The 20069-nt window shown below is 42.6% G+C and overlaps 2 protein-coding genes across 6 annotated transcripts in view; one reads left to right on the top strand and one right to left on the bottom strand.

The window, feature by feature from the left end:
- LOC140429620 (angiopoietin-related protein 3-like) overlaps window positions 1-17415 on the top strand; it is a 30957-nt gene extending 13542 nt beyond the window's left edge. Inside the window, exons 3-7 of the mRNA XM_072516868.1 lie at window positions 930-1035; window positions 8328-8432; window positions 8730-8825; window positions 9752-10027; window positions 15090-17415. Coding sequence (XP_072372969.1) covers window positions 930-1035; window positions 8328-8432; window positions 8730-8825; window positions 9752-10027; window positions 15090-15265 — 759 coding nt within the window. The 3' untranslated portion in view covers window positions 15266-17415. The remainder of the gene's footprint in view (window positions 1-929; window positions 1036-8327; window positions 8433-8729; window positions 8826-9751; window positions 10028-15089) is intronic.
- The window catches only part of dock8 (dedicator of cytokinesis 8), a 451209-nt gene that overhangs the window by 215659 nt on the left and 215481 nt on the right, over window positions 1-20069 (bottom strand). For all 5 annotated transcript variants that reach the window (XM_072516863.1, XM_072516865.1, XM_072516864.1 and 2 more), the window contains exon 14: window positions 17635-17797. In XM_072516863.1, the coding sequence (XP_072372964.1) occupies window positions 17635-17797 (163 nt within the window). The remainder of the gene's footprint in view (window positions 1-17634; window positions 17798-20069) is intronic.

Genomic DNA, 20069 nt, shown 5'->3' with positions numbered 1-20069 from the left:
TTTAAGAAGCCCTCCTGGAGGCTCCTTACAAACTCTGCCCCGTCTAAGCCCCTGGCACTAAGTGAGTCCCAGTCAATATTGGGGAAGTTGAAGTCTCCCATCACAACAACCCTGTTGTTTTTACTCTTTTCCAAAATCTGTCTACCTATCTGCTCCTCTATCTCCCGCTGGCTGTTGGGAGGCCTGTAGTAAACCCCCAACATTGTGACTGCATCCTTCTTATTCCTGATCTCTACCCATATTGAAGGAATTGAGTTCTTTATGTCCAGTCTGGTCTCAATCAAAAGGCTGAGTTCGGATTTAGAAATTCCTTTAGTTTATTTCAAATAGCTTGCAAGCTTACACTCCCTCTGATGAAGGCAGGAGACCCATGTCTCTTGAAACTCCCAGAGCGAGTGAGACAAAGGGAGGCAACACATGTGGTCTCATATACATTCATGCAGTGTCAAGTTCCACATACACGAAAACAAGATTTCCGATAGGCCCTTTCCTTGACCTGGTCATATAATCTAACTGCCACTGATTCTGATAGGCTCATTACACATTCCTTTCCTTCCTCTGGGCCTCTGCCTCCCAGCATCCTTTGTGGCATCCTTTGTGCAAAGAACCAGTCCCGATAGCCACCCCTCCCCCTCTCGCCATGCTTTGCCCATCTCTTTGTTCACTCCCTGTAACCCAAATTAATGTCCATAATGCACTATTCTAACTGGTCATCCCAGTCTAATGCTCTTTTCTTTAGTTCAATTCCTCAATATAGCCTCACTGCCCTCTGAGGTGTCCTCCCATGCTAATTATTCCAGTAATTGCCGTAAACAAACCTTTTTCTCCACCTCTCAAAAGACAAGTGATATAATGTATAAATCACATGCTGTAATAGTTGGATCCAATATAATTGATTTATAAGGAGATATTATTTTCCCTGAATGAAGATTTCAAATGCAGACTTAGACCCTAGAAAACACTTCAAGAAGGATGTGAAGGGAAGCAACAGCCTTGGTGATCAATGGAGTATCCAAAATGCAGCTTCATCTGACTGTAAGTACATGTTTGCAATCTTAATCTTAATTTATGAAATAGGAGCTGTCCTGAATATATTGTGGATAGCGGTTGAAATGGGCCTTGATGTGTTGGGTAGGCTGGGTCAAGGTGAACGGCACTTGAAACAGTGTAGCGAGAGACAGACCTCCAACACTTGATAAAATGCAACATGATTTTATTCAACATCTAAACTATTATACATGTTCAACTGTGGGTCGACACTATGCTGACTTGGCTGGAGACCTGACACGAGCATGACCAGACTAACTTAGCTACCACATGGTGTAGGCACTGGCTAGCTCATGAGCTCGGACTGTCTCAGAGGCTGGGTCCCGAGAGAGCGGGAAAACTGGTGCCCTCTGGCTTTATAGTGGTCGTGTCCTGTCTGGTGATTGGCTGCTCTGTTGTGCGCGCTTACTGGTCATCCTGTGTGTCAATCACTGCCTATCTGCACTCCATTGTATACATAGATGTATATTATGACAGGCCTTATGTTGTTCAGCTGTGTGTGGGGAAAAGGAAAAATTGAGAACTATTTTTAACAATTCATTGCTGCTCCAACGCACGCCTGATCACAAAAATACTGTATTTACCACAGATTGGTGGTCGATCAGTGAAACAAAAATGCACACGAGCCAATCCGTGTCTTTTTCATGTAACTCCAACATCAACTTCAGAGCGATAATTGGTCTGGGAGCAGTCCAAAGTTTGTCAGAGGAATAGGGTTGGAGACAACCAAAATAAATGTAACCAAAAGTAAAATGTTCACATTTTAAAAAAATTACTTTACTCAAGGATGAAATGAAATGAAAAGAATATTTTCAATCAATGTCCATTTCTCTGAAACAATATTCTGAAAGATGATGAATGTCACACAATGTAAAAAATATGCAGACATTTACTTATGATAACAGCACAGTCTAGGGGACTTGGACAGGTCAGAAATATTGCTAGGGATGATGCAAAACGTTTCTCACGGCAGAATTCCATAAATGAATGGTAGGTCAAGGAATCTTGATTGGAATATGTACCAGGACCAGCATTCGGATAATAGGCTGGAAGTCTAGAATTTGTCACTGAACAAAAATTGAGAGGATAGGTATGTGCCTGCATAATTAACAAGTTGCTACAGAAATTGCGCTTTCAGCAATCACTGTTGCTTCCATGAGTTTGTTGCTGGCTTGTTACTTAAAGAGAAAAACAGGTTATTTGTCCTCATTAGAATTACTTCAGGCCCTTGGGCTCTTTATTTGGTAACTTGTATCAAAGTATATCCCAAATAGTCCACTGTGGGAAAACTATTACTGACCAATCTCCAAATAGCTAAAAAGCACAAGAATGAGTTGACAGCACCTGATAATATTGTATGATGCGAAAGAAGCATTTCCTTTCGTAGTTTGATGCCAATATTAATATTGGCAATTAAACACGAATAGTCAGTGTGTATTAAAGTTTCAGTAATTTATTGGCCCGTAGCTTCCTGGCTCCCCAGTGTTGCATTTTCGGGGTATCGAATGATGCGCTGGGGAATCCCTCGAAGAATTTCCCATTAAGGGTTTACCCTGCAATTGCCCAGTAAGTGCTAAGTTCCCCAGACCATTGCGTTGGGCTGGGAATAATCCTGACTAGCAGTGATTTAAATCGCTAACTTTGAATGGTTCTGCCAGTTTTATCCCGATAGTCACTCTGAAAGAGTTAGAAGGAAAAAAATACTTGTAACTCCAGAGTAACTATTTCAGCGCCCAGACTGAGCCTCGCATGGGACACACCATTCGCACATGCTGCCCCCCCCCACCCCCCGCCTCGCCCAAAGTGGCCACCATTCCGACCTTCCCTTCCCCACTTCCTGGTCCGATCCACTCGCCTACCCCTCCTCCCCCCTCCATTCCCGGTCCGGTCTGAACCCCCCATCCCACCCGACCATCCATTGTTGACCCCCCCACCTTCTCTCTCCCGACCCAATTCCCCCTATCCCCCGGCTGGCCCACCCCTCCCCCCTTCCGGTCTCCCTTCCCAGATTGTCTGAACCATTTCAGTTTGCAACTTTTTTTCTGCCATTAAGTTGTCCCTTTGAACACTTTTAAATAGCTAGACTAAAAAGGGGCGTTCCTTTCTTCCCTGCTCCCTGTTACTCCTTGCTGATGCAACTGGGGGTGTGCTTCGCTGCTCCTGTCTCACCCAACCTGAGTGAGGAAGGTTGGGCAAGACAGAAGCTTTTGGAACTTCTCCGTTGGAGATTGCCACTCTGGAAGTTATAGTCCAAAGTTTCTGATGGACAATCCAGGGCTTCAATGCATCAGAACGAACACAAACAAATTTCAAAAATTTCAACACAACTCTATCTTTACAAGAAGTAACAACAGTGCTACCTCTCAGTCTCACTGCAGTAATATTTCACCAAATCAATATAATTATCTGAGATTATACGCTTAGATACTGGTGAATTAAATGTCTGCTTCTTAGCGGCTGAACAAAGAATTGTTCGAGCTATTACCTCATGACATTCTAAAGTCAAATTCTTCTATGGTTCTGGGCTTCAGAAATGCTGATTCCAGGAAATGGGGAAATCAAACACTATGGCTCAGATTTTCACTTCCAGGTCGAGTGCATGGACACTGACCTTTAAAAATGGCCTTCCACAGTTTGATTTTCATTCTGAGGGGTGGTGGTGAGAGAAGGTCAGATTAGAAGCTGGGCCTGTTGGTCCCGGATGAGTGCGGAGGCTGCTGGATGCGGAGGGGGCGGTATGGAATCCACCGGGAGGTTCCCTCATCCTTTATGCCACCTACATGGTTCTTTATAACCCCAATATCAGCTAACTCATGCCAACCCGTGCTCCATACTCATCTCTGTCCTTATCCCCTCCATGCCAACTCACCTAGAATCCTTTGACAGTTCCAACGGGTTTATGCACTTTTTATGTGCAGGTTACTTTTATGTTTATATTTAACAATTACAGAAGGTGCCTTCCCTCTCCCAAAGGTGTCCCGGGATCATATCCTAAGCAGTACCGTCCCTCTCCAAAGGGGTACTCTGGCTATCCAAATGAATTTACCAAGGTCAGGCTAGCTCTTACCTGGTCTAATCTGCACACTCTAGGTTTCACACCCTTAGCCTGCCAACATCCCACCCTGGCCTTACTCATGAAAAATAGGAAGTGCACTGCTTGGGGGCTGGACTCAGGATTTCTGAGCTTTGCCACAAATGAGAGGCTCTCTTTCATGGCAAAAATTGGGACCCAAAACAATGCAGCTATGAAGAAATAATTTATAGAACTCGTGTTAACAAAATCTTCCTCTTCAGTACCAATAAACTTGTTGGGGGCGATTCGCCAACATTGAGCCCAAGTGTTCGCGCCGTTGTGAATGCCGTCGCGTTTCACGACAGCACGAACCGGGCCCAGGTGCGACGGATTCTGGCCCCCACAGGGAGCCAACACGGCGCTGGAGTGGTTCACGCCATTCCAGCCTCCTTTTGGCACCGCGCCAACCCGCGCAGGCACAGTTGGACTGCGCCAACCTGCGCTTGCGCAGATGGGCCGTGCCAACCTGCCCATGCGCGGGGGTCTTCTTACGCGCACTGGCCCGACCCAACATGTGGTTGGTATTTAGGGGCCGGCCGCGCCAGAAAATAGGCACCGGGGGGGGGGGGGGTAGAGGCCGTCCCGCCGGTGGGCCCTCGATCGTGGGCCAGACCCCATCGGAGCCCCCCCACCAGGGGTGAATGGCGCCGGTGGGACTCTGCCGGGACGGTGCCGCGCCAGCGCAAATGGCGCCGATTCTCCGCACCTCAGAGAATCGCGCGCCGGCATCGGGGCGTCGTGGCGCGGTTGCGGCAATTCTCCAGCCCGGCCGGGACTCGGAGAATCGCCCTCTTTATGTCACCCCACCAGTCCAAAGATATCGCATCGACATTGTAAATGTAATTTTATTTTATTTTTTAAAAAATCATTTCTGGGATGTGGGCGTCGTTAGGTCAGCAGTTATTGCCCATCCCTAGTTGCCCTTCGAAAGGTGGTGGTGAGTTTTCTTCTTAAACCGCTGTAGTCCTTCAGGTGTAGGTATATTGACTGTGTTGTTAGGGTGGGAATTCCAGGATGTTGCCCCAGCGACAGCAAAGGAACGCAATATATTTCCAAGTCAGGGTAGTGAGTGACTTGGGGGGAACCTCCTGGTGGTGGGGTTCCCAGGTATCTGCTGCTCTTGTCCTTCTAGATGGCAGTGGTAGTGGGTTTAAAAAGGTGCTGTCTAAGCAACCATGGCGAGTTACTGCAGTGCATCTTGTAGATGGTACACAAGGCTGCCACTGTTCATCGGTGGTGGAGTGTTTGAATGTTTTGTGGAAGGAGTAGCAATCAAGCAGGCTGCTTTGCCCTGTTCCAATTCCAATCATTATCTTGTGGCTTCCAACAAATTCAGATATACCGCAAGACATGAAAGATCATTGAGAAACAAAGCCAACTTTGAAAGCAGTTATATTTTTCTTACTATAAACAGTTGGTCTTGAATTTTACACATTGTCCATTTGTCAAAAATGTAAAAATTTCAAGTTGCTTATTTTCTAACCTTTTGTGTTGGGGAGCAGCTGAGGATTTGCAAGCAACTGCCAATTTACAAGGAAACAATAATACTTTATTTTTAAAATATGTTCAGTCCGTCCCTAATTGTCCTCAGAAATGATCTTAAAAAGGCAGGCTAGGTTTCACAGACTTCACCTTTGCAGTAGAATAACATTTTTCATAACACAATATAATAGTATAATGCTGCTGTCCTTATCCGTATTATCCCGATACCCAAATTATCCCGATACCCAAATTACTTGCCAGCTCAATGAAAGTTGCTCAAACAAAACACTGGATAAGTTTATCCAAAATAGTAGTTTGATAGTATGAAGAAAGTATTTGCAATGAGAATCTCAGAATTTTGATCCTTATTGTACCTGGAATTAAATTCATAATTGGCATAGAGTTGCTCTGCAGTGGTGTAAAAAATCCTTATTCCATACAACCCATGACCATGCCAAAAGGATAATAAAGCCAAAAGCACATGAAATGGAAAGAATTTTAGAACGATTAAGAGGATTAACTGAAAGGTTAAAGAGATATTTCAGGCTGAGGCCTGCATTAGACTTATTGTCAATCTCTCGTGGGAACCATTTCTTAGTAGCTAATTAAAAGAAAATGAAACATATGAATACTCTGAGAATATCAGAAATATATTTTGCAAACCTAGAGTCATTATGGCACAGGAGAGCCCATTTTGCCCAGTTGTGTAACATTTTTAGGAATTTTAACGGGTCATGCAAGTTCGGTCGGTCTCACTCTAGTTTTGTTTTGGGCAAGGGATTAATACAATTAAGTATCCATCATATTTAAAGTGAACAAAACAGAAGTGATCTGATATTCAGCAAATGCCCAAGCAACTTGTTGTAAGTACATTATTTAAGAAATCTGTTTAATTGACCTGAACTTCATCTGAACCTCATCAGCTGTCAGAGCTTGAAAACAACTAAGCTCCCTTGGCATGCATTTAGTGGAGCAACAATTTACTTTTCTTAAAGTAACTTTCACCATCTCTGAAACATGTACACTGCTGCTGAAAAACATTTATTGTCTGGAAAAGCTTGATTTAAGGCATTCACTGTATTAATTGACAAATTATTTGTTTAATAAAGGAAAAAAAGCACAAATAGGTGATAAGGAAAGTTCACTAAACTTGCCCATTCTGTAAATTTAGTGCGTCGTAGAATTAAATAAATTTAGAGTACCCAATTCAGTTTTTCCAATTAAGGGGCAATTTAGCGTGGCCAATTCACCTGTCCTGCACATCTTTGGGTTGTGGGGGCGAAACCCATGCAAACACGGGGAGAATGTGCAAACTCCACATGGACAGTGACCCAGAGCCGGGATCAAACCTGGGACCTCAGCGCCGTGAGGCAGCTGTGCTAACCACTGCACCACCATGCTGCCAGTCGTAGAATTAACTTAATCTACTCAAGGACAGCAATCAACCAGTCACAGGGAAAATCTACAAGTAGGCAATGCTTTTCAAAATGTCTCCCTGGTCCTTGAAGAATGCCGTTGGACATCAGTCAAATCTTACAACCCATATTGTCCAATTTTTAGCAGGTACAGTCCAGGCTACATCTATGGGTTCAGCAGCATGTGATCAATCGAGCTGTTAATCATCTAAGCTTTTTTGCACAACCCTCATACACAATAACTGGCAATATTTTCAACTACTGGACAAAGAACCATTGCATCGTAAAAATCGGAAACCACAGATGGCTTGATATTGATGGAAAGGTGGCATCCTTCTGAGAATTGCAAGGGTGGAACAATGATTGTGGCATGGCTGGTGCAAGGAGATGTGTGGTAGGGTGTGCTGAATTAGGTTTTGGAAGGTGGGTACTAGCAGGGGTAACCTTCTGTGCAGCAAAATCCTGCAATGGTGTTTGTGTTGTGGTGTAGCATGGGGGTATGGGGTATATCATTAGTTGTACATCTTTGTTGTTAGTCTATAATTTAAAAAAATAGACATCTACATCTACATTACAAAACTACTGGTTAAAGGCAAAATTAAACTGGACATTTTACATGCAACTTTCCTTAAATATCATGAAGTTGTGTTATGGGAATCAAGTCCATTCTTCACTGGAATACAATTTGAATACAGGGATCATTTTAAGAGGTCAGCCATGGCAATTAAAGGAATGAAATGCATCACTATAGGATCATCATTAAATTTTAGAAGCCCTATTGCACCAACGTGCGTCAGAGAGAAGAAAGCAGAAATGAAAAAAAGCTGTGCTTTTATCATCCGATGTTCCAATTCCCACACTTAGTGATTTGGGTGACTCGGCACACTGGACAAGCTAACAGCATTAGTCCAAACAAATGTAAAAGAAGAATAGTGCTTGGACTACACATATCTCTGCATTGGCATCCTGGGATTGCGACACAAATCCAGGTTTTTACTGTACTTGATAATACAGATGGATCTGTGTTCATTTTATCTCTAAACTTTTAAATGAGGATGCACCCTGCTACCTCTACCACTCACTGTATTGATAGGAGGATGTAGGTGATGTATCGACTGATATGTGTTGCCATCTATGTGTTTGCCACAAAAAATGAACAATGACAGGAAAATCTTCAAACCATTTGCTATGACCTTCCCCCAATTTGTATTTGGGGAGTATTGTATTCTAGCTAATTGAATCTGTTTAAATGCTCTTTAACAGATGTGATTCAACTATGACAATTGAAGTTTACTCCTTATATCTTCCAGCTGACTGTGATCAGATTTTCAAGAGGGGTGAAAGAACTAGCGGAATTTATAGCATTCAGCCAATAGGATCCCAGCTATTGCAAACATATTGCCAAATGACTGCAGGTCAGTTTGAACAGTTTTTTTCTGGATCTGTTAAGCTTCTACATGAGAGCTGAGAGTCCTGCACTTGATTTCATCACATGTTACAATTCTTAAATGTAACAATTGAAGAGACAAATGTCAATGTAATTAAAGAACTGGCATTACTAGTGGGGATTATTTGTGCTTCAACATTTTAGTCAGCTCCTTCTAAAGGCCATATGAATGAGCATTCTTCAAAGAGCTGCTGTGAACAACTATCCTGCCATGTCTGGTCTCAGATTAATCCACTCTCATTCTCTCTTCTGTGCCCTCAAACAGAATCTGGTTGGACTGTAATTCAGCGGCGATACAATGGCACTTTGGATTTTGATCGGTCCTGGCTGGATTATATAACTGGATTTGGGGACCTTCATGGTAAGAATCTGACACAGGATGTGTTGGATAATGCTATACTATCAGCACCATATGAAAATGAATCAATAGTCAGTAGAGGAAAATATATCCAAGGGCCGGTGCAGGCTCAATGGGCTGAATTGCCTCCTCCTGCACTGTAAATTCTATGTAAACCTCTATGTAAATTACAATTGCATCATATATTGTATGTTGAGCGATAATAAAGCGAATCTAAAAGGTTATTAACCTGAAAAGCTAACTGTATCTCTCCACAGATGCTGCCCAACTCGCTGAATATTTCCAGCATTTTTGTGTTTTTATTTCAGATTTTCAGCATCTGCAGTATTTTATTTTTTGTCCCAATTAATAACATTTGTTGTTTCTGATAATGTTCAATATTAATGAATATAATAAATCCTCATCATCTGCAATATCATGAGAACACTCTTCGTTCTTGGTGTCTACAGAAGCAAGTTTGAAATGTCAGAAGACTGTCTTTTGTTATTTTGGCTGGAATTCTCCAGCTGTTGGGAATTTCTCTTCCTGCCGGCACAGCACCTCCATCTGCGGTTTCCGGGAGGCGTGGGGTGGTTTCAATGGGAAACTCCATTGACAAGCGGTGGGTGCACAGAATGCCACCGCCAGCGAACAGTACACTGCTAAGAAACACGCAGCTGGTGGGCCAGAGAATCCCTCCCTTTATCTCGGTTTTAGCGATTAATTGAGATCAAAGATCCTATCGAAAAAACTGGCACTGTAGTTAATATTGCAAACATTGACGTTTTAAACAGGATTGATTTTGTGTGTTTCCGAGCAGTTTGTTTCTTTTTTTAAAAAAAATTTGTTCTATATGTATTTAAAGTAAATTTGTATAACATAAATGAGATATTAAGGCAAAACCTTACTTTTCCTCCACCTTCAAATCAACTGATCTCTTTTCTGTTTAGGTGAATTCTGGTTAGGTTTGGAAAGTTTCTATCAAGTTGCTCACCGGGCCAAATATATTTTGCGCATTGAACTGGAGGATTGGAAGAATGACACACGGTATATTGAGTATACATTTAAGATAGGCGGCAAGGACAACAACTACACCCTGCAAATCGGTCAGGTTTTGACTGGAGACCTCTCGTCAGCCATTAGTGACTGTAAAGCGCTTCCTTTTTCCACCAGCGATCGAGACAATGATCTTCACACTGTTATTAACTGTGCTGAGCAACATTCAGGTAGGATACTGTTAATTACAATCAGCAGATCCATTCTCTCACTTGTCTCAGAAGGTCCACAAGTTCAATACCTAAAGAACTTCTTTAATGGGATGTGAGCATCACTGTCAAGGTTAGCATTTATTGCACATCCCAATTGCCCTGAAATGTTGTGAGCCACCTTCTTGAACTGCTGCAGTACATCTGGTGTAGATGAACCCACAATGCTGTTAGGGTGCAATTTCCAGGATTTTGGCCTCGCAATAGTGAAGGAACCGCAATATGGTTTCGGTCAGGATGACATGTGGTTTGGAGGGTACGTTGCAGATTCTGGTGTTCCCATGCATGTGCTGCCATTGTCTTTCTCGGTAGAGGTTGCAGGTTTAGAAGATGCTGTCTCAGGAGTCTTGATAAGTTGCTGCAATGCATCTTGTAGATGTTACTGCTGCCACTCATCGTTATTGGTGGAGGGAGTGGGTGCTGGATGGGGTGTCGATCAAGCTGGCTACTTTGAACTGGATTTTGTTGAGCTTCTTGAGTTTTGCTGCCGCTGCACCCACCCAGTCAAGTCTAAAGCACTCCACCACACTCCTGACTGGTGTCTTGTAGATGGTCAACTGGCTTTGGGGATTCAGCAGGTGAGTTATTTGCCACAGATTTCCCAGCCTCGGACCTGATGTCCAGTTCAGATTTTGGGTTCAATGGTAACCCTCAGGAGATATAGTGATGGTATACTATTTAATAATAATATATTCATGGTTATTCATCTTGCACCTCGCCTGAGGCGTGGTGATCCTCAGGTCAAATCACCACCAGTGAGCTCTCCATCTTAAAGGGGAAGCAGCCTATGGTCATCTGGGATTATGCCGATTTTACATTTTACTGTTGAATGTCAAGGGGAAATGGTTAGATTCTCTTGTTGGAGATGATCGATGCCTGGCACTTGTGTGGCACTAATGCTACTTGGCACTTGTGAGGGGACTGTAATGTGGTGGTAATGTTACTGGACTAGTTATCCAGAGGCCCAGGCGATGCTTTGCAGGTATGCAGTTCAAATCATCCAGAGCATCTGGTGGAATTTATATCCAATGAGTTAATAAAACTGGAACTGACAGCTGTTCTCCGTAATGGTGACCATGAAACTAGTTTGAAATACCCCCGTGATTCACTAATATCCTGCAGGAAAAGACCTACCATCCTTACTCAAGTGTCCTATATCCAACTCCTGACCCACAGCCAATGGCCTAGCAAGCCAGTCAGCTGTGCCGAACCACTACTGAAACAAACGTTTCCTATGTTACAGCATGGTCGCATAGTGGTTAGCATTATGGCTTTACAGCGCCAGGGTCCCAGGTTCGATTCTGGCTTGGGTCACTGTCTGTGCGGTGTCTGCACGTTCTCCCTGTGTCTGCGTGGGTTTCCTCCGGGTGCTCCGGTTTCCTCCCACAAGTCCCAAAAGACGAACTATTAGGTAATTTGGACATTTTGAATTCTCCCTCTGTGTACCCGAACAGGCGCCGGAATGTGGCGACTAGGGGCTTTTCACAGTAACTTAATTGCAGTGTTAATGGAAGCCTACTTGTGACAATAAAGATTATTATCAACGACTACAGTTCAAATGTATTAATTATCTGTAAAATTCTTTGGCGGTCTTGCATCCCTACCTCGGAGTCAGAAGCTCCGGGTTTGAGTCCCTCCCCAGGACCTGATGGCTAAGGAAGGTGCATTCATAACAGGGCCAACAGGTTGAGTAGTACCTGCAAAATCCTTCCAACACCCCAATGGCAGGGGGAAGAACGAGACACTCTCCCCTTAAGCTACAAGCCTCTGGCGGTAGGCTAGCTGTTCCATGTAAAACTCATTATGGAATCAGATGAAAGTCTGCCTTGTACACCACAACAAAAGGTCTTTGGGACGTCGTGATATACATGTGCAAATCTTTCTTTATGTGGAATGTACGTGCTAGCAATTGTACCTTAGGAAGGAGAAAAGGGGTAAAAGAACAGGGGAACAAAACAAAATCCGCCTCCATAGTGATGAGCACTGGCGAACAAACCGATCATATAATCAGCAAATGGAAGCAGTTTCTTAGCTTCGTGTTCTGCCTATTTGACTCAGTAATATGCAGGATTATATCAATAGTTAAATGATTTATTGGAAAAGAAGGAAATACATGGGAGTAATTGGGAGAAAAAATAGCTGATTTTTGTTGTGGGTATTTCAAAGGGAAAAGGAGATTTCAGCTTTTGTGACTCCAGATGGTATATACCAATACAAAGTTATGCCATTTGGCATGAAAAACGCCCCAGCCACATTTCAATAGTTAACTAACAAAATTGTTTCAGGGTTACCCAATTGTGCGGTATACATCGACGATCTGGTAATTTTCAGCCAGACATGGACAGAACATTTAAAACATCTGATGGAGTTATTCGATCGACTTCAGGAGGCGGGTTAGTGATAAACTTAGCCAAAAGTGAATTTGGAAAAGCCCAAGTCACTTTCCTTGGCCATGCAAATGGACAGGGTCGAATGGTCACACGGGTTGTGAAGACAACAGTTATTGAGGAGTTTCCAATACCCTCGACACAACGGGAAATAATGCGATTCCTTGGCATGAGTGGATTTGATCGAACATTTGTGAAAAACCTTTGTTGCGTGGTTTCTCCACTGATGGACTTGCTGAAGACACGTCAAAAATTTCAGTGAACAGCGGAGTTTCAACAGGCATTTGAATGCCTGAAAGCTGTGATAACCAATGCTCAGGTGTTGGAGAATTACAAGGGACTCTGTGATCAGATTGAACTAAAATATCTGACTTTAAAGAGTCATGCCGAGGGGTAGAGAAATGGATGGATCCTGCAGAGACCTTCTTATCCAAAGAAACTGTCAATCGAGAAGGATTCCAGTTGGAGGAAGTACAAAAAAAAAATGGACTATATTATTATACCTGTTTGTGTGTGTTGTTTTTTGAAACGAAAAAGTATATTTACTGTGTGCATTTCTTAAAGGATAGTGAAAAGGTGAAAAATGAAACCATCTTGAAGTTGATAGTTTATTTTTTTTCTTGGGGGGAGGTGTCATGAGAATGTCACTTTAAGAAATGTTTGGCTGCTCATGTTACTGCAGTGATGTCAGAGTGTGGGTGGAGCTGAGCTCTGGCTCTGCTTTTTAGTTTCACTTTGGGAAAAGCCTGGGTGTGTCTGTGTTTTTTTGGTTTCGTTTCAGTGCTGGAGCTGAAGCCAGACAAAGCAGGTGTAGTGTTGTTCTCTCTGCCATGAAAAGACTATCCCTTGATCATTTGGTGAATTCAGAATAATAAATGTTCTCAGTAGTGAATGTAAACCTGATGTGCTTCTGTTAAAAGGTGTTTCTTTTGTCTTCTGGATGTTGTTTGGGAATTTATTAAGGATTACTTAGTGTTGTATTCTTTGGGGGTTGTATTTGAATTAATGGTTGCTAAGATGTTCACTGTTTGTTTTGAAAAGGTTAATTTGAGTTAATAGAATAAACATTGTTTTGCTTTAAAAAATACTTTTCGATTTCTGCTGTACCATATCTGTAGAGTGGGCCGTGTGCTCCCCATACCACAATCTATTAAAAGTTGTGGGTCAGGTGAACTCCATGATACACTTTGGGGTTCTCTAAACCCTGGCCCATAACAAAAGCCTCTTCTCGAATAATGTAATAAATATCTGAATTTTAGGTCTTCGACTCACTCTGCCACATTGTAATTGTACACCTACCAGGCATGTCCAACATACAAGGATTCCATTCCTCTGTTGTGTCTGGTACACAATTCTATAAATTCTATATCTGCAAAGTAATTAAGAAACCAAATAGATACAGATATTCATCAGTGACTCAAACAGCTCTTTGAGCTATTAATTTAATAAAAGTGGAATATCGAACCATGAGGCTTCTATTTTGTATCCATGAACACTTGCTGTAGCTAAAATTCAAAGCAGTTAACTAAACTATTTTAGCAGTTTTCAGACTTTATGCTCTTCTCCAGTATGTGCTAGGGAAAAATATAGACTGCAACAATCACAATTTTGACTGCTTTAGTGAAGCATCAAGCTGTGGCTGATTAAATCAACTGGCTAACAGAGTGGTGAATTGATTATTCAGAGCTGAAAATGGTTTACACAACTGAAATTCCAGGCAATGTTTTCTCATGATCATCCACTTCATACTAAGTGGCACTATCTTCGTAACATCTGCTATCATGCAGGCAAGATTACATTAACAAGCTTAATGAATTTTACTTAATGGTTTCAACACATTAAGAGATAGTGAACTCTCATTCCTGCTCACTCCCCCACAGCTGTTATTTATAATTTTCCATCATATTTAATTAATTTATTTCATTATAAGTTACAAATTAAGTTACCCTTGACAGCCCTAGATTCAGAGATATGGGCGACACGCTAGCACAGTGGTCAGCACTGTTGCTTCACAGCGTCAGGGACCCAGGTTCGATTCCCGGTTTGGGCAAGTGTCTGTGCGGAGTCTGCACGTTCTCCCCGTGTCTGCGTGGGTTTCCTCCAGGTGCTCCGCTTTCCTCCCACAAGTCCCGAAAGACATGCCGTTAGGTAATTTGGACATACAGAATTCTCCCTCTGTGTACCCGAACAGGCGCCGGAATGTGGCGACTAGGGGCTTTTCACAGTAACTTCATTGCGTTGTTAATGTAAGCCTAGTTGTGACAATAAAGATTATTAAAATATTAAAAAGAGTGGGCAAGTGGCAAGTTTCTTAACTGCCTCAACTGCGAGAGAACGAATAGGAAATACAATTAAACTGAATTTCCAAAATATAAGTGTGACTTTTGAAAATGCTCCACAAGGATTTAGAAATTATATAATGTGGAGGAGGGTAAAGTGTTTCCTGACAATCTAACAGAGTGAGAGGAATTTCTGAAAATTTTGACCAACTTTTGGCTTGGATAAGAATGGCAACTATCCAACTCATAAACACAGAGCGTGTTTGTCAATATTTGGATGGATAGATATTTGTGCTGTTATTACTTGACAAAGTTTTGCTGCAAACTGAAATTAGAACGTGATCTTTCTCATTATAGGTGGCTGGTGGTTTAGTGCATGTGGAGAAGCAAATCTGAATGGAAAATATCTTAGATCCCAAATCAGTAGAAGGCAAGATCGGAAGAAAGGTATTTTCTGGAAGACTTGGAAAGGAAATTACTACTCTTTTAAATCTACACAACTAATGGTCAGACCTATGAAGATTGTGAACTAAGAAAACATGCTGAACTTCTGTGAACTTGAGAGCGATGAATTCAAGCAGCTGGACCAAAGTTTACATTCCCAGAGCGACATTTTATTGCAGCTATCAGCACGACTAATTTCACATGATAATTTGTCATTAGAACTGGAAAGCCAGTGTTTCATATCGTATGTTTCTGTGCCTTGTCTGTATTTATTACCATGGAAACATCTTAACAATTGTATAATACAGCACCCAGTGTATTGCAGAGCCAAAGTTTCTGCTTAAGAGTCTCTGATGCGGAGGAGAACATTTCAAGCAACATTTCCCATAACTGAATTGCAAAGGCACTGATCATAACTTTGGGGCAACTGGTGGACCCATTCCAGGGGTAACAAAGCTGGAATCATTTTGAGGCCTCAATCAAAATGCTACGGTTTTGACCTGCGTGTGACAAATGGGCATATCCCGCTTGCTAGATTCAGGCTAGGTAGGCCAAAAACCATTGGATAGGCCGAAAGTAAGTCCAGGAGGAGCGTTATGATTTTGGGGAAGCCCAGACTGGGCAGTGGCTCAGATTCTTTTTGTGGGAACTGAACATGGAATCCATCTCCTATTTGCCCCACAAAAAATAATTAAAAAAAAAAAAAAAACTTACCTTTCAAGGCCCTTGTCACCTTTAAATCGCCTACAAAACTGGTAATAGAAACATAGAAAAAAGAAGGAATAGGCCATTCGGCTTTTCGAGCCAGCTTCGCCATTCAATATCATGGCTGATCCTCTATATGAACGTCATACTCCTGCTCTCTCCTCCCATCCCTTGACCCCCCTTGGTCTAGAAATCTATTCCCCCCCCTCTTACCCCCCAAAACCCTGCCTCCAGTAACATCCAGAATTCATGTTCCAATGAATTCTGTCTTACAATGGGATTTGGAGCCCCATAAGCAGATGCTTCAGTCCCTCAGTGATGGGCCTCTCTGAGTGCAGATCAGGTTGGTAAGTGTGCCAACCTCATTTTTGAAGCCATTACTGCCAATTTCACAACTTAAAATCAACCTCAAAGGTATCCCAATGTTAAGTGCCTATTTGTCAAAAATTCTTTTGTGGACAATTTTTTAAATGTAGCAGTCTCCTGATGGCTTAATTGACAAGGCAACAGCAGAGTGCAGGAGTGAACTACATGGACCAAGAAGGTTCTGCATTTTATCCCCAAGATATCTAGTCTCTCGCAGGATGGTGATGGGGGCTCCGATCAGCTAATAAAGATATATTTCTAACAATAGGCATCTCTAAGTTTATTATAAATAATAACACTTATCATGAACTAATTGGTTTGCCTCGGTTCAGTAGTATTTTGAGGGTGGTGATGTTAAGGGATGAAAATCTCCACTATGTAACACTGATATATTTCACCTGAAAGTTTAAGGAAGCTCCATGCTGAGAATAAAATTTCACAATGATACAGCTCAAAAAGTGTTTTAACCCAATTAAAAAAAATATACACACAAAAGTGTTAGAACTCTATCGAACAAACTGCATTGTCTCTTTCTAAAGATCTGACAGCTAACCCCTTTATTATCCTGCCTTAGTGCTGAAACTGTTATAAAAGACCACATCCAACAACATGACAAACAGCATCACACCGAAAAACAGTTTGTTCTTATAATAGTGATAATGAACATAGCGGGTGAGATTTTAACCCCTCAAAATTCCACTTGCACAGTTAAAATTGAGACTCCGTAGTAAAGCTCTTATAGTATATTAGTACATTTGAGGTATTATGCATAGTTCAACATGATACCCTTCCTTCTATTTTATTCCTCGTTCACAAGCTAAGGTGGATTGTGAGTGGGTTAATTATTTGAATTACTTTATTTTGTTTGATCCTTTATGACATTTTCATCTGTTTTGCAATGTAAACTGCTGTAGCAATGTTAAGCATTAAGATTCCCGAGGTCCAATGGCAAAACAGAAGCAAATGCTCCCTCTTCAGGTCAAAACCTTTATCTGCATATACTGAATAGAATGAGAATTTGGAAAAGGAGGAAAAAAATAACTCTTCTGCAGCCCAGGCTTTTCAAACGTTCGTATTGAACCATTCTTGAATTCTTGTATTATAAGCACTGTGAGGTTCGGCCAAGCTCGTAATCTACAAAATTATTAAAAGTTCTTGGGCAACACTACCCTGTGGTGATGTGATTAATGGTTTAGAATCAGCTGAAGTATGACTGTAATAAAGCGCTTCAAAGACCTTCACCCTCAGAAACTACAACTGGCAAAATGAAAAGAGTGACAGAAAATATAAGGACATTTTATTTTTAAGAAATAAATTTTAAAATTGCAAGCTTTATGGTAAAAACTCAGCAGATTTGCATTTTGAACAGGCACTATGGGTCACTCACCTGTAAGATGCATGTGGAACATAGACCTCTCGAGACGGGAACTCTAGAATTTCTTTGATTGGTCGGCTACGGTTTTCAGGATACGGTTTGACTGGTAAAAGTTCAGGCGTGATGCAGCATGTGGGCTTCTCTGCAGCTGGTGAAACTTCGAGCTTTATTAATCCTGAAAAACATCAACAAACGTGAATTAGAAAGAACTTGCAGCACCTTTTCACATCTTTTAAAAATACCTCAATGCAACGATTGTTGTTCTGGAGATAGCTGCTGCTGCCATTTTGTTACAAGCAAGATGGAATTAATGATCGGTTATTGCATTCTTGAGGGCTGGTTAGCTCAGTTGGCTAGCCTGTGGTTCAGAGGAACACAAACTGCATGAGTTTGATTCCTGTTGTGGCTGAGGTAGGCATCTGACCTGCCTCCTCACCCTGCCCCCAAAAGTGGAAGGCAAAGTAACACTGGCAAAAATAATCTGCTAAGATTACAGCTCAGGGTGAAGCAGCAGCAGACAATGAGTCACGGGGTCCTGGCTTCACTATGGATCATATTCCAACATCATCATCATAGAATTTACAGTGCAGAAGGAGGCTATTCGGCCCATCGAGTCTGCACCGGCTCTTGGAAAGAGCACCCTACCCAAGGTCAACACCGCCACCCTATCCCCATAACCCAGTAACCCCACCCAACACTAAGGGCAATTTTGGACACTAAGGGCAATTTATCATGGCCAATCCACCTAACCTGCACATCTTTGGACTGTGGGAGGAAACCGGAGCACCCGGAGGAAACCTACGCACACACGGGGAGGATGTGCAGACTCCGCACAGACAGTGACCCAAGCCGGAATCGAACCTGGGACCCTGGAGCTGTGAAGCAATTGTGCTATCCACAAGGCTACCGTGCTGCCCCTAATCTCCCAATAAAGGGTGTAGAGCAATGGTCTCAAACTGATGTATGCAGACCCCTAGGGATTCAATGATTTTCCACAGGGTCCAGGAAATAATGTGAAAGTGTTTACTATAAAGGGTCAGTCTTACAGTAATGTTGGCATCTGCTCAGGGTGCCATAGTCATGAATAAGTGAATATTTGAAATCTATCTCAATGTTTGGCAGAGCAACATGCATTTCATTTATGTTGGCCCATTGGTTGAGGAAGAAATGTTGGCCAGCGCGGTGGGAGAACTCTGTTCTTCCTCGATTAGTGCTAACTGGATCTTCAACGCAATTTGAACAGGCTAACATGACTTTAGTTTAATGGGCCATCTGAAAGACAGAATTTTAAACATTGCAGCATTCCATCAGTGCTGCCTATAGTATCTTCAGCGGTGAGACTGTTTCAAACTGGGCCAAGCTGATATTTTAAGCATGAAAGGCTACAGATTGAACTCTTAACCTGTACATACCAAACAATAAGAAATTCATTAATGATTGTGACTTTCAATAACATTTTTCTTTTAAGCTATATCATTTTTATTAGCCAAATATATGGCTTTAAATAAAGTTATTTAAAGCTTGCTGATTCATGTCACACACTTTCTGAACTGAATTTACAGTATACGCTCAGTCAAGGGTGGGTGTATTCACACAAGGGACACAGAAAGTTAGCAAGGGACTGGAATACAAAAACAAGGAAGTCTGGCTATATTTATTCAGGACTAAGATGAAACCACACCTGGAGAACTGTGTGCAGTTGTGCAGTTTTGGTCTCGATATCCAAGGAAGGGATATGCAGTATACTCAGTAGTGTTCAAGAACACTTCTGATGGCGGCCATGGAGTGACTGGTTGCACATTTGGTGGCTCCCACTCGAGGTGGAATTGTTTGGAGGGGGGGATGGGGATAGCCAGAGGTCCCAGACGAGGGCTACCATACTACCTGTTTGAGCTAGTTAATGGGAGAGAAGGGGGGTGCTGGGTTGGATCTTTGTTTGGTATTGGGGGTTAAGGATGCTGACCTCGGCAGGGTTGGTGCGGCGCAGTTGGTTAGTTAGGAAAGGAAGGGGGTGGACATCTTGTGGCGGGCCCAGAAGAGTGCGAGACGCGGACTTGGGGGCGGGAGTGGGGGAGCTGGCTAAAGACTGGCAGGGAAGGGGGGGGTGACACTGCCCATGGTTAGGGGGGCGGGGAACCCTCAAGCTCACTTAAAGATCGGGGCACCCTTTCAAAATAGTGCCATGATCTCTGAAGAGCCGGTCTGGCAAGAAAGGTCAGCTCCCCAGTGATGAAAATAATTAAGTGTCGGCTAAACTGGTGAAAAACACCACACACCCAAAAACGTGACTAAGTGTGGTTAGAAACCCGCTGACAGAGCTGACGGGAAACTACCAACAAACCCACTGGCACCAGGTACATGGGCAGTGCCCTGTCCTCGACCGCCCAGGGGCTCCAATGGCCTCCAAGCCCCCCGGCATGGCCATCACATCTGGTCTCCGTTTTTGG

The sequence above is a fragment of the Scyliorhinus torazame genome, chromosome 9, assembly GCF_047496885.1.
Source record: "Scyliorhinus torazame isolate Kashiwa2021f chromosome 9, sScyTor2.1, whole genome shotgun sequence".
NCBI classification, from domain to species: Eukaryota; Metazoa; Chordata; class Chondrichthyes; order Carcharhiniformes; family Scyliorhinidae; genus Scyliorhinus; species Scyliorhinus torazame.
This window is presented reverse-complemented; position numbering and strand designations above follow the sequence as displayed.